The 15,882-nt window shown below is 46.4% G+C and overlaps 1 protein-coding gene across 1 annotated transcript; it reads right to left on the bottom strand.

Moving 5' to 3' along the window:
• Positions 1–2,558: 2,558 nt before the first annotated feature.
• Positions 2,559–15,552, bottom strand: Spf45 (splicing factor 45). Its single transcript, XM_077690895.1, has 10 exons — positions 15,128–15,552; positions 14,378–14,451; positions 13,881–13,994; positions 12,692–12,834; positions 9,834–9,916; positions 8,472–8,571; positions 6,828–6,982; positions 6,151–6,281; positions 5,087–5,258; positions 2,559–2,725 (listed from the first exon to the last, which is right to left on the bottom strand). The coding sequence occupies exons 1-10, from the start codon at positions 15,195–15,197 to the stop codon at positions 2,628–2,630; spliced, it is 1,140 nt and encodes a 379-aa protein (XP_077547021.1). The 5' UTR covers positions 15,198–15,552; the 3' UTR covers positions 2,559–2,627.
• Positions 15,553–15,882: the final 330 nt, after the last annotated feature.

Raw genomic sequence — 15,882 nt, 5'->3', positions numbered from 1 at the left:
TGGATTCCCAGGCTAGGGTTCCACTCACTTTTGAGCTCATTAAAATGTTTTCTCTTTCTCTCTCTTTACAGTGGGTCATTGGACAATTTGCAGAGAAGTATTGCGCCTCCTTATCAGCTTCATTTGGTACACAACTGGTGGACTCGTGGTGAAGAAAACATATACGTGACCCATTCGGTGCCGTGCGAGTGGCACCGGATGGTGCCACCCACATGGCATTGGTGGCACCGGATGCCGTGCCCGCGTATCTCGGCGCACCGCTCATTCTTTTCATGTTGCCAGGCCGCATGCCCATACCACGGCATTTTCCGCCTCATTCTTTTTTCGCCCAGCCTCAGACTGGAATGGCCTTTCCACTGAGCTTGTTACAGTCACGTGCCACTCTACATTTACGCAAAATGTCACGCGTTTCTTTTCACATTGAATACTCAAACGTACTTTTTGAACCCCTTCTGCACATGTAATACATTCGTATTTGAGTTGCACTTGTATTTGCATTTTCTCGCTTTCCTCTTTTTTCCGCAGTAAGTTGTTAGCCATTTGTATTTATACCCATCCTGCAGATGTATTTCATTTATTGTATCTGCTTCCCACACCTTATGTAATACCTCCTGGAGGGGATCTTTAAGGTAACAAAGTGAAGTGAAGTGAAATTGCCAGTATATCGTGCAAGGCTAGCACCACCTGACCAAGCTGCACCACCATAACCACCACCTGGGTGGCTCTGGCTTGGCCTAGGTTAAGCTAGCCACATCGTCGCTGGGGGGAAAAAACTGCCTGCAGGCCGCTGCGATCGGTACTTCACTGCGCAGCCACAGAAAGAATTGAGGCCGGTATCATTTTGTCCATCGGGTGCAGCCACCTTCTCCTTCCCCGTCGCAGCCAGGAAGCTTTGTAGTCCATGTTGGTTTGCATTGTGAGATTAAGTGGTCGCTAGCCCGCGCCCCCCACCACAACGGGCCCTTTTGCCTCCTATATGTATTCTTGCTCCGTGGGTTGAGGCTATGCGGGCAGAATATATTGAGATTAAACGTCGTACGGTGACTAATAACTTTTTAAAATTTTATTCATTGTACCGTACCATTATTTTCTGAGAACACACCTTGTCATTTAGATTTGGGAAGTGCAAATTGATTGTTTTCTAGAAAGCTTCCTTTTGGGCTCGCGGTAGACATGGCAGTTTTTTGCAAGCACTTTTCTGAAATCGTCACTTGGGTGGACACAAGTGTTTCTTTCTGAACAACCTTTGCAGTGCCCTGCTGTGGATTCGGAGTGTAGACCCAATGGCCCTGCTACCTGGCAACGATATGCACTTCATGTGGATAAAGCAGAACTTCATTGATATTGGTCCTGTTTTATAATTATCCTCGGTTAACCATGTGCACGTCCTATGTTTCTTTTTGTACTTCCTCCTGTCTGGAATGCTTTTTTTTTTGTCTTGGCATAGCTCAAGTGCAGAGACAAGTTAGCACCTTGAAAATTGAAAATTAGCACCTTGAATACACCCATTGGAGTTTGCATAAACACTCATCATGATATAGAACGCCAACAAGCCCAAACCTGCGCATGAGTTACAATAGAGCCACTAGGTGTGTGGTTCTTGCAACTTATTCAGTGGCCCTAGGCCAGAATACACAATACACGAGTTTATCCTGATGCATTGCCACCAATCCTTTTTTTTTTTCTTTTTGCTCCCACCTACCTGAGGCTACAAGAAAGAAAGGAGTATTATAAAAACTTACGGTGAAAAGAGTGGGCATTTGGAGGCTGCCTTTTTCATTGCAAACCACTCAAGTTATGAAAGCACCATTTTCTGAGAACAGGTATGTACCAAAGTATGGAAGACATTTTTTTACAGAAAAGAAAACTCTATGGTGCCTCGAGGCTCTCTAATTTTATGATTACATTACAATGCAATTTACCACATTATGTTGTCTACAGACTTATTGAAGGTAATGCACAGCCCATATACGTAGAACACTTTTTGCATGAAGCATAGACATCAGGCACGCACAGGTAGAATAATGCTGCTTTCTCTAGAAAGTGCATGATGACCCTAAACAGCTTTCGTTGTTTCTAAAAGAAAAGTCATGGGGGATTTTATCTGAAACCGCCACAATTCAAAATGCCAAGCAACTGATAAGTTTTCTATTCATCTTTCCACCTCCTATGCTGCGCTTGCCTCATGTAGCTATTTGGAACTTTCTTGTGAGTATAGTTAAATGAAAGCTTAAAGTTTCATTCGCACTCCTCTTTTCAGCCCCTAGTTTCCAAGAGTGATCCCTCCATGATGTGCTCTCTTGTTCACCAGACTGCCAAGGCACTCTTAGTTCACTCTTAGTGGAGAACATGTTGCTGGGACTGGCCACTACGAATCGGCCTACTTTTGGATGTGCTGCTGTTAATATTTATATAAAAGGAATAAGAATAATAATAGTGAAAATATTTATGTTGCATTCTATTTTTGGCAGATAGGCTCAAACTGCACAATTTTAAGCAAACAGGTAATGTAAAGTGCTTGTATTTTGTCTAGGTATGTTCCAAAGCAAGGCAGTTCGGAGGAATGACGTTTCTTTTTTAATAATGCCACGAAGGTATGTACAACGAAATGCGGACAGGACCACCGGTCACTCGGCCAGGTCAAGGCGCTTGAACTTGTCGTGGTCGTAGAACGAGGCCTTGACGATGCGGCCACCAAAGTAGCGGCCATTGGTGTCCACAACCGCTGCAGGGAAAGGGAAACGCATTAACACCGTTGCAAGGAGACAGACCATGCAAGCAAGGCCCGCACCCAATGCTACACTACTTGCTGCCTCTAGCATTTACAGTAAAGACACAGCACTGTTTTGCTATACCCGTTGTGTGGCAAGGGCAGTACAGTCACTATGGTACCGCAACTTCTATAGTGCAACCTTAGCACTTGCACACGTACTACAAAGCACTATTATCAGGCTTGTTACTCCTTCATGGTAGTTCACAAATTACACTTACTGCTGTCAAGAGAACTTAGTACTATGCTGCCTCCAAAGCTACCATGGCTGTGCTGCACTGTGACCTACAAATGGAGGCTCACAAAAGCATTTTAGTGGCATGCGATCACCTCTATGTACAGTGAATTCCTTCCCAAGTGCTCTCTCTCAAGCCCTGCTAATACCCTAAGTCGACCTTACCGCAGCAAAAAGTGAAGCTGGCTTTTCCGCATTGCACCACTGCCAAACATGTGTCAGCCGGAGAAGTTACAAGTCACCAGTACCAACAATTATCTGCTGGCTGTAACAGGGCTGGTTAGCTTCTCCAATAGCGTCAAGTATAACACTAGAAGTGCGCTCTTCTTGCCACCTGCCTCTGTCCATCTTTAGGATGGTGTTAATGATCAGCCTTGATCGATTTACAGCTAATGCTACAATGAATGACATATGAATCAAGCATGTTTTTATGGGGCACTCTCATTCAATCATCACCCTCTTCACAGCAATATTGCTAAGTCCTGAATTACATGGAGTCCTACCCACCTACCTAACACCTTTCCTTACAGTACCCACTAAGCACATTTAGACTGTTACTGACAGATTTCAAATCCTCCCCCTGCACTTTCAAACACACTGTGGCACCTGGTTGGTAGTTTGGAGACTGTAGTTTCATTTTCTGTATAGAATATTGTTTTCCCCTGTAACAACAGCACAGCGATTTAATTAAAAGTAGCGAGAAGTGATTTAAAAGTAGCAACCTTAGTTGATGTAACTTTTCAAGAGCCTGTTCAACTTCCTATTGGTGATGGTAGTTCACACTGCTGCTGAAACACCAAGTGCTTGACCTGTTGTCTCTCTGTTGTTGTTGTCCTAGTCGTGCTCTAATTTTCTCACCAGTACCGTATTTACTCGCGTAATCCTCGCACCCCTAATGTGAGCCACCAAAACTTTGATTTTTTGGTTCCTCGCATAATCCTCGCACCCCCAACTTTGCAGTGGCGAAAGTTGCCTGCTCGCGAAACCCGCATGGTGCACGCGCTCTCCAACGCGCACCCTCCCACGCCGCCTCTCCGTTCGGCGGAGAGCGCTGAGTATCTAAAGCCATCCAGGCGCCCTAACAACCTGCATGGCTACTCCCTAACAGGCGCCCTAACACGCTACTCACACTGTCCTTGAGCCGGTTTCGCGCATGTTTCGCGTGCGCGCAACTAGACGGTGTTCGCGCAGCCCGCTGTCGTGTCGCCGTCGTGGTCCCGTCCTTGAGCGGCAGCAGTCAGTGAGTCACTCGCGTCAGTGGTGGATAGCTCGCTGCCATTTTGAGAACTTTTTGATCTCTTTGTTTCGTGCTTGGTGCCGCTCCGCCATGGGGAGGAACGCCAGCTACACTGCCGCTTTCAAATTGAAAGCGAAAGAGTACGCGATCGAACACGGCAACCGTGCCGCAGGCAGGCACTTCGGCGTCACCGACTTCAGCGTGCGTTACTGGAGTAGGGCACGCACATACGACGACGAGATAAGGCGTGCGCCAGGAAGCAAAGGCGGCAATTTCATGAACGCTGATCGACGGGAGACTGTTTACGTTGTAAATAATAAAATAAAAAGAAATAGCTGCTGTTGGCAACACTGAGCTTACATATACAAAAAACGACCGCTACATTTAGCGGGATTGGCATGAGGCAAATTGGCAACACTGTGCACCGGATTTTTTTTTTCCCGCATAATTATCGCACCCCTAACTTTGCATTGACTTTTCCGAAAAAAAAGTGCGAGGATTATGCGAGTAAATACGGTATGCACCAACTTGCCAAACAATGTGTTCTGCCGTGATCAACATAACTTATGTGATGCTGTGGCTAGTCTTATGCGGTGGCAACTATGGTAGTACTACACCAGCTTCTTTTTTGCATGCCACCATTTTAAACAGTGGCTCCTCGGCTGATGAGCATCTTGAAATGAACCATGCTTTGAACACAAGAGTGGGAAGACTACAACACAGGCACTATGTAGCTGTCTCATCATACATTGCTCCTGTTTCTGTAGCACCCTTCATTTTAAAGTGGCCACCACCGCACTGTTGCTTCAAGGTTTAAGAAACGGGCACACCGGAACAGGCGCACCTTTGATGGCCGACTCGAGGCGCTTGAACTCGATGAATATGCGCACGGCCTCCTCGTCGGCAACGCCCGGGATCTCGTAGATGAGGCAGCGCACCACCTCCCCGTACTTGGAGCACTCCTCCTTGGTCTCGGGCTCAAGGTCGTCATCCACCTCGCCGGGTCCCACCATGTTCTGGGCCCCATGAAAGCAGCATTTTTGAACAAGGGGCTCGGCCATACTTGGCAGCAAATGGGGTTAGGGAACTGACAGGGTTATCATACATCAAAAGAGCACATATTTTGCTGATGCTGCATTCATCAGCAAAAATGTGCTGCTTCCAGTTTGAGCTTTGCAAAGAACGGGACGGCCACTCTGTTTGTTGTACACCTAAGTGCTAGCCAATTCTGGTTGACTGTACACAGAACATTATTTTTAACGAAAAAAAGATAAGAACAGTACACTGTACAGAGCAGTCGGATTTCATGGGGATCGACGCTCCACTGCAGTGCCACCTCATATGGCTTTGCATGACAGTGTTCAAGCAATTACTTTTGGGACAAATAACTACTATTTGCAGGATAATAACAAGTCACTCCTCCAAATGGGCCAACATGCGGTCACGCAGCAGACCACTCCCTCGGGCTCTTCAATGATCTGCCCTTCATTCGTGCATAGCTACGGCAAGGCAAGTCCTCGTACTCGCTTCAGTGAGTTTCGGTTTGATAATCTAAGAACACTGCCAATGTTGCCTGACTGCACATCAGCTGCTTCCGGTATGGCTTGCGGAAGAACCTGTTACAACCTGTGCTTGAGAAAGGCACTGGCCAGCAGATCTAATTAGTGATCTAACTGGTCCGTGCATTGTCCACGCTGTCAGGACTAATGACTTTGTGGCACTACACCTGCAGAGTTGCTAAACAAGCATTTGTAAATGTATCTTCCGCACAGGGCATACGAAGTGCTACCGGTACCAGCTTGCCAGGATCCTAGCTGGGATTCCACGTTTCTGAGATTGTTTGCACGGAACAGCGCGTAACTTTACGGATCTCCGCCCCTGCCCTTCCTAGCAGGAAGAGAGGCTCACCCTGAGCAGGACCACCTTGGAGGGGTTGCGCATCATGTCCGTGATGGACTCGTTCTGCTGCTGCTGGGTCATGCCCGGTGGAGGGGGAGGACCCAGGGGTGCCACCGGGGGCAGAGGTGGCGGAGGAGGCTCTGCGGAGACAGGCAGGCATCAGGGGGCTAAGCCGCATCCTCTGGGCAAGGTCTATGCACACACACACACAGAAGCAACCTTCTCTCCACTCTGAGAAACCTTGATCCACTTTATGATTCCCCTGCCCCTGCCACTCATCAACATAGTCACCCACCATCTGGTGTAGCAAGCATTGTCCCTAGCAGGGCTGACCTCAACAGTCCACATTAAAGATCTCTCTCTCTCTCTCTCTCTCTCTCTCTCTCTCTCTCTCTCTCTCTCTCTCTCTCTCTCTCTCTCTCTCTCTCTCTCTCTCTCTCCCCCTCCCTCCCTCCCTGCCCCTATTTCTGAGGACACACAGCCACAACACCTTTTGATGGAGAAAAATGACAGGCACAGATTTCCGGCTCTTGCAGCCTGTTCAGCCCTGTTTTCATGCCCAGTGCACGTGCCTAGCTATGCATTCTTTTGTTTCCCATCCATTTCTGGCGCCCACAACGTGACGTCAATCGCAGTGGCTCGTGGCGGATGGAGAGAGAGCAAACGACGAGCGCACGTGTTCTCACCCTTGGCGATGTCCCGCTCGTGTATGATCTTGCCGCCGCGCTTGCTGGTCTTCTCCACCTGCAGTGCCTGGCTCATGCCTTGCTCCTGCTTGCCCAGCCCCTGGCCCGCCTTGTAGCCGTACCGGGCCATGATGCGCTGGGCCACCGAGCCAGAACTGCACACACACACAAGAACGGGGGCCCAAAGCTGCGCTCTTCTTGGAAGGTCTGATGCATAAGGCGCAAGAGCCATTTCTGCTCCCACTTGCCTGAGTCTAGCTGCACAAGATAGGCAAAACAGTGCAGGCTCACAAACATGGATGTCACACCTGAGGGAGATGAGTCTCCCTACTCAAACTTACCTTTCATGTCCCGAATTGGGAAAAAAAAAAGAAGAGGCCAACTTCTGCTCGTGCACTAAGTGCATGCGAAATACCAGCAGCGCCTTACTCTCCTTACTAATGAGATTTCCCCCTTTGCTTTTGTCCATTACTTGAGCAGGCATCACTGAAAAATGCAGGTGCAGTGTTGCACCCCTCCACCAGGTAGCATCCCGACATGATGTGGGTCACAGGACCCTTAACAGATGGCACCACAGCACCCCTATACAGTACACTCTTTTCCAGCAGAACCACAAGGGACCGAGAAAATGTGGTCCGTTCATCAATGCACAATGCGCAATGCAGGCAATAAGGAGGATGGAGCACAATGGGCACAAACTTATTTTCACAAAAGTAATCAGTGGACTTTGTTATAATACATAGCATTAAATGCCATTGCGTCCTATGCTTAAAGGTGAAGCTTAAGCCCCCTTCCAATTCTTTTTTTTTTTTTTTTTCAAGTACTACTCAAACTTACAAAAAAAGAAATGTCAGCAGTTTACTTACTCATCCTCCCTGTAAAATAAAGTCGAAGTTGTGATTCATTAACTAAGAGCAAATGACTTCATACTGGCTATTTTTAGCACTCGCAGCTGTTCACCTTCGAATGGTGCCACCCATACCGAACAGGCCATGCACAAACAGTTCAGAACCGTCTTTTCGTTGGAAGAATCTCCTGAACATTGTGACTGCCAATCCCACCTGTGTAGGTGTCGCCACACAATTGTGACTGGTGGTCTCATTTTTTAGCTCCTCCTTTCTATCTTTGCTTTCATCGGGAAAAAGGGGGAGGACAGACATCAGCAACCTGTAATGCTCTGCACGGTATTTTCTGGGCATGTTGCCCTAAAAACACCGAACAAAGGCTCTAAGGCATTGGCACACCTGGAAGCAACTGCAAGCACACCACGACTGCAAGCACGTAGTGTGGGTGCAGTGCACAGAATGTCCGAGAAAACCACAAACTGTTGGATGTGGAAACTGTGCTTGCCAAACAAGTTGCGGATTCTTACCCGTTTTTAGTTCTCTTTATATACACTGGCTGGAAAACGATTTCTGCTAACAGATTTTCTTACATTGTATTAATAGAAAAAGCCAACCAACTGCGAGGCATCTGTTCCATTTAAGCGGTAGTTTCGCTGAACTGATTTCCGTTCATCGAGATTCTACCATATGCAAGTGATCTTCTCCAGACGGAAGGTTGCCATTGCATGGCCCCTGTGGTGGCATAGCGTGCTGAATGAGCGCGAGGCCAGCAACCCGGCAACCACGACATCAGGCTCACCCAAGTCCTGGTCTGCTGGGAGTGCCAGGTTCGTCCCGACTGCCCGAGTCCTGAACAAGGGATGGTGGTGGGGCAATGGCCACCCCCGTGGATCCACCACCTGTTGGAAAAAGAGGATGAAGGCATTAACTCTTACCGACCAGAAATTTCTGAGGAAAATGTGCGCTTGTCTACAAGAGCCTTGAGCCCAAAGGTGTCCTAGAGCAAGCCACACCATCAGCCATGTACACACACTCTTACTGCGCCCACAATACAGCCAACCGATTCAAAAAGTGACCCACTGTTGTTGTCTGCCCGCCGCAAACTCGACCCTTAGCTCTTGATGGTTGCTGTGAGGAGATGCAAAGTGCATATACCCAGTCCCCCTGAAAGTGACGTCGAGAAGCTCTGTGGTGAAACATGTTTTTCAGCTGAAGGGGTAGCGATCCTGTGGATGCTACCAATGAATACCACAATTTGAATGCCTTCTATGACAAAGCCGTGCACCATGTAATGCATCCTGATTTAAAACTAGCTTACACTAAACACCGGTTTTAATGTCTCTTTTTTGAGGGAATCTTTGGTACATTTGCTTCCATACTCCACATTGTTGTCTAAGACTGTGTGAGGCATTTCATGTGCAGAAGCATTGCCCATAGATTCAGAGGTTCATTTCAAAGGTCCACCGTATATCCTGTGAAATAGAATGAAGACCACAAGAGCTTCCAAATGGCATTTGGCTTTCCCACACAACAGCTATTTTCAAACCGACTGCAAAAACAGCAGCAAATTGTTGAACGAGACTCCAAATACAGAAGCATTGTGCAACCTCGCCAATGGTGCCAACCGTGTGATTCTTGCTTATCTCAGTGGAGAGTACAGATGTTCTAGTGATAGTAGCAGCACCACGGGCTTGATTTATGGCTTGTGTAATGAAGAAGGCATACGGCCCAAGACGGAAAGACGGAACTGGCCGCCCAATAGCATGCCAGCCGCAAGGCTAGATGTATGATTGTCTTTGTACCAAGCTACAACCTTTGCAGTACCGTTAGCTATTGGATACAGAAACATGTTTCAGATGCACTCATATCTGATTTCGTACTTTCCAAGTAAATCTTTCACTCAGAGTCAAAAACATTGCACCCACACCTCTGCAAATTAACTGGCAGTTCCACGACACATATAAAGGTTCCTTTCCAGTGAGGGGTGACAAAATGAGACTCGAGCCATTGCCAGAGCCTTCCCACTGTCTCCTTCCGACTGCTTATACACAAAAAAGGATCCATTCCCAGGATCCAAGCAGCTCATCTCTACATGTTCGATTGGTGGGGCCTACCAAGTTGTGTGCAGCAAACAGAGGCAGCACGGTGACACAGCACTTACCTCGTGGTGGTCTGGGTGGCGAGTTTTCATCCCCACGAGGACGATCCTTGTCACGATCTCGCTCACTCTTCTCTCGCCGTTTTCTGAGGAAGAAAGAACGGGTTTGTTGTTTCACTCCAAGAAGGAGCAGCAAATGAAGCGGCTGTGGATTAACTTGGAGGACCCGTAACACTCGCACTTGACTATTATTTTTCTCCGAGTGGGAATGAGACAGACAACCGATTTTTGTGGAGTATATATTCTCTATCCCAAATGAAAGGGCATCACTTAACCTTAGCGAGAAACAGCTTTACTGATCACGCCCTAGAACTTTTTATATCGAAATTTTTAGATCTACGAGCCGTATGTGTCCTCCCAAAAATAATGCTGGCAACCATGACACACAGAAGAACGGCAACATACTTTTGTCGATATGCGAAATGAAAAGCAATATTTAAAAACTTGTCCCCGGCTAAAACAAGTGTGAATCGCAGGCTTTCTTTTTCCTTTATCTGTTTTTTTTTAAATTCACCAGTCTATTTTGCACGAAGGCGCCATCTGTTGGGATGGACGATAGGTAGAATCTGGCTTCGCGTTGTGGGGGTCAGAAGTTCGATTCTCCCCGGGCGCGTCTTCTTTTTTTTTTTTTTAAAGCTGCCATTGGCGCATTTGAAAACTGAAATCGAATACTTGGGCAGAAGAAACGCCCTTGACTCAGGCAGAATCGACAAAGCTTCTTCACTAGGTCTGTTTACAGAACGCAGCCGTTGAATCTGAGCATGGAGGCTCAGTTAGCCACATTGAGAGCAACCCAGCGGTGGCGGCAGGCGGCGTGTCTTAAAAATTTTCAAAATACATAGTGTTTAAAAATACACATACAATTTAAACTTATACAGATACTTGGGTTAAAAGGTTTTCAATAAGTGAATAAATGTTTCAGCCGTTACAGTAGCAGCAAGGATTGCAGGTCACGTGATGGGGACACATATTGTAGCGTCAAGTTTCGACACTACGAACGGCCACCCTTCCGATTTCAGGAATTTTCCTGCCAAATTAAAATTATTTCTGCCAATTTGTTTATGAATTGTTTGGGGTTAGCGGGCTATATAAAACGGTGACTTTCATATACGCGACAAAAATCGGTTGTCCGTCCCTATCTAAAAGCTCGGTGGAGATTATGTTTATGACTCATAACACAGGCTGGGAAGTTCCCAAACAAAAGCAAACTTTTTCTATATATTTTCTCGACACCGCTGTGCCATGCTTGCTCGCTACGCTCTGTTTCCCTCAAATTCGTATTTGTAACATTCTGCAGATAAATAACAATGTTATCGATAAAACATATCACACTTGTTGCGGAAACTAAAATTAATACAGCTGTTTAACTGACAAGATAAGTCATCCTGCTCGAAATGTGGCTTATATACACGGCTAAACTTCCTGTGGGGCACTGCAGTAGATGAGTACATGAGAAAAGGAAGAAGACAGGACAGCACAGAATTCACGCCATCCTGTTTCTTCCTTTTCTCATGTTTTCATCTACTGTGCTTCCCCATGATGTTCAACCGACATCAAATGGCCAAAATGTCAATTCCGCTGCACTTAATGGGGCCATGAAGACAAAATGAAAGTTTGGTTCATTCGAAAGATTGCCTCGTTAGGATCACGCTGACACCACTTTCAACATAAACCTTGCTCAAACAAGCTGTATAATTAGGAAAAAAAGGAATGGCCATGTGACCCACTGACTCATTGCCCACAACAGAACCAATGATGTCATACCAGCCAGCTCTGCAATTGGCGGAGGCCGGAAAAAGCAAATGCAAATTAGGCAGAACTTTTAAGCTCGACGAACGAGCTATTTGCGCTGTAATTTAGGGCACATTCTTTTTATATCAGTAAGAATGGTGGGACAAACACTGGAAGTTACGAAAGTGCACGTAAACATAGAAGTACCGATGCGTACTGGTGTTGGTACTGCGCGCACTATGCTTCGTGTAGATGCACAGCACTGCAGGGCTTTGGGGATGTCTCAGACGACACTGGACGATTGACGCAAGCGACAGCACCTTATGTTACCATATTTGTTGAGCAAGCACCATGTTTCATGAAACGAGTATTTTTACCATGAACAAACAAGCCAGGTTTAAATACAGTCACAAACAAACTAAAGGCAGAAAACAGCTTGCCGCAGTGCGGTGGCGCCATCTAGGTTGACTAACAGTAAACAAGTCTCCGCCTCACACCAAGTTTAGCCAAGAGACCTGTTCTTATGATGTCATTGCAAATGTCGTTCAAACACACATTTTGGTGCGAGAATCAAAATTTTAGCTTAAATTGATCAATTTCGCAGTTAAGAAAGCATTGTTTGCTTCCGGACAAGCGTTGGGGGCACTGCAGAACATGAAATCTTCCAAAAACAAACTTGTATTTTGTCTTCATGGCCCCTTTAAGCACTTGCCTTAATGGTTACAAAATGGATATTTGCAATTAGGAAAGGTCGTTACGGCGCCTTGCGAAATCTTTTCTCCCACTACGGCAACCACCGTCCCATCCCAGCAGAGAACGCCGACTGCCACACATGGCTGTAAGAAGTGACCACCACAAATGCTCATGCGGAGGCACTGTTACAATTTGTGAGAACAAACTAAGACATAGAAGGGCATATGCTGCATATAGGAGGGACAGCAAATTGACAGCAAATATGACAAGTCGAAATGCACAAGCTTGGCAGGAAAGATGAGACGAGAAAATTACGGTGGAAAGGAGCGGACCCTGTGAATTCGGGAACAGCAGCACTTGCACGTAATGGGAAGGCTGATGATGACGCTGGCGATGATGCCCGTCTTAGCACACACCTTTGCCCAGCCCGCACCAACCTGTCCTCGTGCTTGCGGTCCTCCTTTTCTTTGCGCTCCCGGCGCTCCTTGTTCAGCTTCTCGTAGTCGTTTGGCCAGAGGGGGTCGTACTCCAGGCGCACATCCCAGTCGCCACCCAGCAGTGACGCCGTGTTGGGGCCTTCCTGCGCACAGCACGGGGTCCCAACATTATCACTCACTGTGAGCAATTTTAAGAGGAAAAAAAGAAAAAGAACCTTCTCCGAGTGGATTTTTAAGGCAACAGAGTGCTGCCTTTCTTGTTTTTATGCCAGACACACTTCCCTCCAGAACTCTGTTTCGGTGGTTCAAAACTGTTTATTAGAAAATAAAATAAATATTCCACACACCCACACACACACACACACACACACGTGCGCGCACACACATGCATGCACACGCACACACAAAAAGAAAAGTGCTGCTTTTATAACTGCCACACAAGTTCTGCCCTCGGCTGTGACAAATACTGAGTACTAGTTTCTTTGCAAAGTTTAGCATTTCCTGGATATTTTTGTCGGTAAAATGAAAGGTAGAAACACTTACAGCAAGACGGAACACAGCACTTTTTCAGCTTTGATTTCTATGAACACACAAAATTTTCAAATAGGTCTTGGAAGTACACCATTAATTTAGATCACCTGCTTCACACTTAAGGCTCCTTGAAGCAGACTCGCGCTCCAAGAGTGCAATGGCCTTAGTGGCATCACATTCCCAGAAACATGCTGAAGGGTTGTATTTATAGGCTGAAACAGACCCATCGATTTTGCACTGCTTTACAATGAACATTTTAGCATCGTTTCAGTATCATTTAGAAGTTAAAACAAGATGTACAAGTAGACTCAAACTGTAAGGTGAATAAGAAATAAACCAAAATAACATACAACAAATGGTCCGTAATAACTTGTGGATCTGCTATAGACCTCGAACTACCTTTGCCACAGTTACAAGGACAAGATCAAAGAAAGGAAACATTTAAAGATACATACCGCGACAAACATTCAAAAAGCTCTCCGCGTTGTTATATGAAGTAACTGCGAATGTCATTATATCATCGTGGTTCCTTCTGTAGAGCTTTTGCAACTAAACTTCGATTCAACCTTGTGGATAGCAAAGTTGCAGCCAGCCAGCACACGGTCTCCCTTAGGCCCCTGGCTCTCCACGCAGGGCGAGGGAAGGAACATGCACAAACCCTGGACTGGGCAAAGATGGCAGGCGGGGGTGGCATCTCATCGGGTTCATCTCTCCGTGACTTGAGGTCCATGACGGGCGCCATGATGGCGCTCCCCTTGCGACCAACGTCGCGCTGTGAAGTGAACAGACAGTGTAGAAACGCAAAGGGAACAACATCGCGCAACAGTTCACGTCCCGAGGTAAACTACGCCGGCTGCCTGGGGTATTCCAGAAGTTTGCAAGAGCGCTTCGCCTTGTCTACGTTGTTGTTCTTTTCTCTCTCCTCGTGTTAATTCGCGCTTCCCGCCAATGCAATGTATTCCAGAAGATGGCTCCCAAGCAGCTAGTTTCAGGAGACACACGGAAGCCTGTATTGTTCACTGTCGCCTTGGCAGCTTTTATTTTTTTTCCGAAAGTTTTGCAGCTCTTGGTTGATGTTACAACAGCGGCAAGCTCATAGAGTGATAGTCACAGAGTGATAGCTACAGAAGATTAACGGTTGCCGTGAAGCCTTACCCTGGGCTGTGTCATGGCAGCCTTTTTGAGCTGTAGCTGCGACTGTAAAAGCTTGATGCCTGAAGACCATCCAGCTAGAAGGAAAAAAGCATAAGTGTCACAGGCCTGAAAAAAGTGCTCTTTATGCAGTTCTTAAAGTCTGACAAATCCCTAGTACAGCAGTACGCAACAATATTCTCAACGCCGCTTCTTGTCTTTGTTGCGACAGCAGAGTGCAAAATACAAGTGAAGCAGGGTCTGCGGCTATGATTCAGTCTGGTACTGCAAGTAGCAGGCGCTTCAAATAGATTTCACTTGGTTGAGCAGGCAGGGACAAGAGTTACTAGCTGCACAATTTGGCCAGAGTGATCACGAACAAACTCGCCACACTTAAAAATGACGGTCTTTCTAGAGGATCGATGCCTCGTACTTGCTCGTTATTCTCGTCTAGTTAACTGCCTCGCAACTTAAACCGGCCCCACAACAGCAAGTATGATTTAAAAGCCAAGTGCTTCATTGCTTTTGTCTTAAGCTTAACTTCAACCGTTTTTTATTGTCAATAAAAGGCGTTCCTGGTCCTCTCTCTCTTTATTATTTGTTTCAACGGGTGTACGTGACGTGCAAATGATGCAGTTTCTCCTTTCTTGTACTGCTTCCTGGATAGCGGCGTAACATATCTGCTTCCGTGAAAGAAGGAACTGCCTTAGGACGGTGAATTCAGTCGGTAGTGGTACAAAACCGGTTTTGTTCCGAGGAGGAGGTACTTCTCACCCAGGTCATGCTTCTGATCCTTGTGGCCTTTGTCCTTTGAGTCCAACCCGAGCCCATCGTAGAGAGACATAGCGAGCTGCTGACGCCGCTGACGCAGAGACGCCGATAGATCACGACTCAGGTGCTCCTGTAGGGTGGTGTGGACTGTGACTTGGCACAAGTGTACAGCATCACCGAAGAAAAAAGGTACGATATGCGAAACGACGCCGGCCACTACGCTGAAGCCAACATCGCGCGCCACACAAGCACTTTCCGCACGGCAGCAGCCAATGTATGATGTTCCTTTTTTTTTTAGAGGAACGTAAACTAGCACTGCCTTATATAATATCCTTGGCGCTGACTTTTGATTATGAATGTAGACTGAAATGCCCAATGCCGTGCTGGTCGACAGCAAAACAATGCGTATTACGGTAACCGTGAAAATAACCCATCTGCTTATATTCACGTTTAGTAATTAAAAAACCCGTCGTTTTTGTTTTGCTTTTGGACTTTGTTAACTAGTTTTATTTTTGTTTTATTTATTTGAAGAGATTTTTAAATAGCAAAAGGCTAGCAAAACTGTTATAATAAACAACAAAAATAATAACAATGTAATAATGATGATGATGAGTAGAATTTAGGGGGGGGGGGAACTGAACTTCTTTAAAGGAGTACTGACACGAAATTTTCGTGTTACGTTTTTTTCGCTGCTATGCGTGCCTACCAGCCCACTAATCATAGAATGACAGATTAGACGGTCGAGCGCAGCGTAAACA

This window comes from Haemaphysalis longicornis, unplaced genomic scaffold, assembly GCF_048455015.1.
Source record: "Haemaphysalis longicornis isolate Haplotype H1 unplaced genomic scaffold, Haemaphysalis longicornis Haplotype H1 scaffold_10, whole genome shotgun sequence".
Classification (NCBI taxonomy): domain Eukaryota; kingdom Metazoa; phylum Arthropoda; class Arachnida; order Ixodida; family Ixodidae; genus Haemaphysalis; species Haemaphysalis longicornis.
This window is presented reverse-complemented; position numbering and strand designations above follow the sequence as displayed.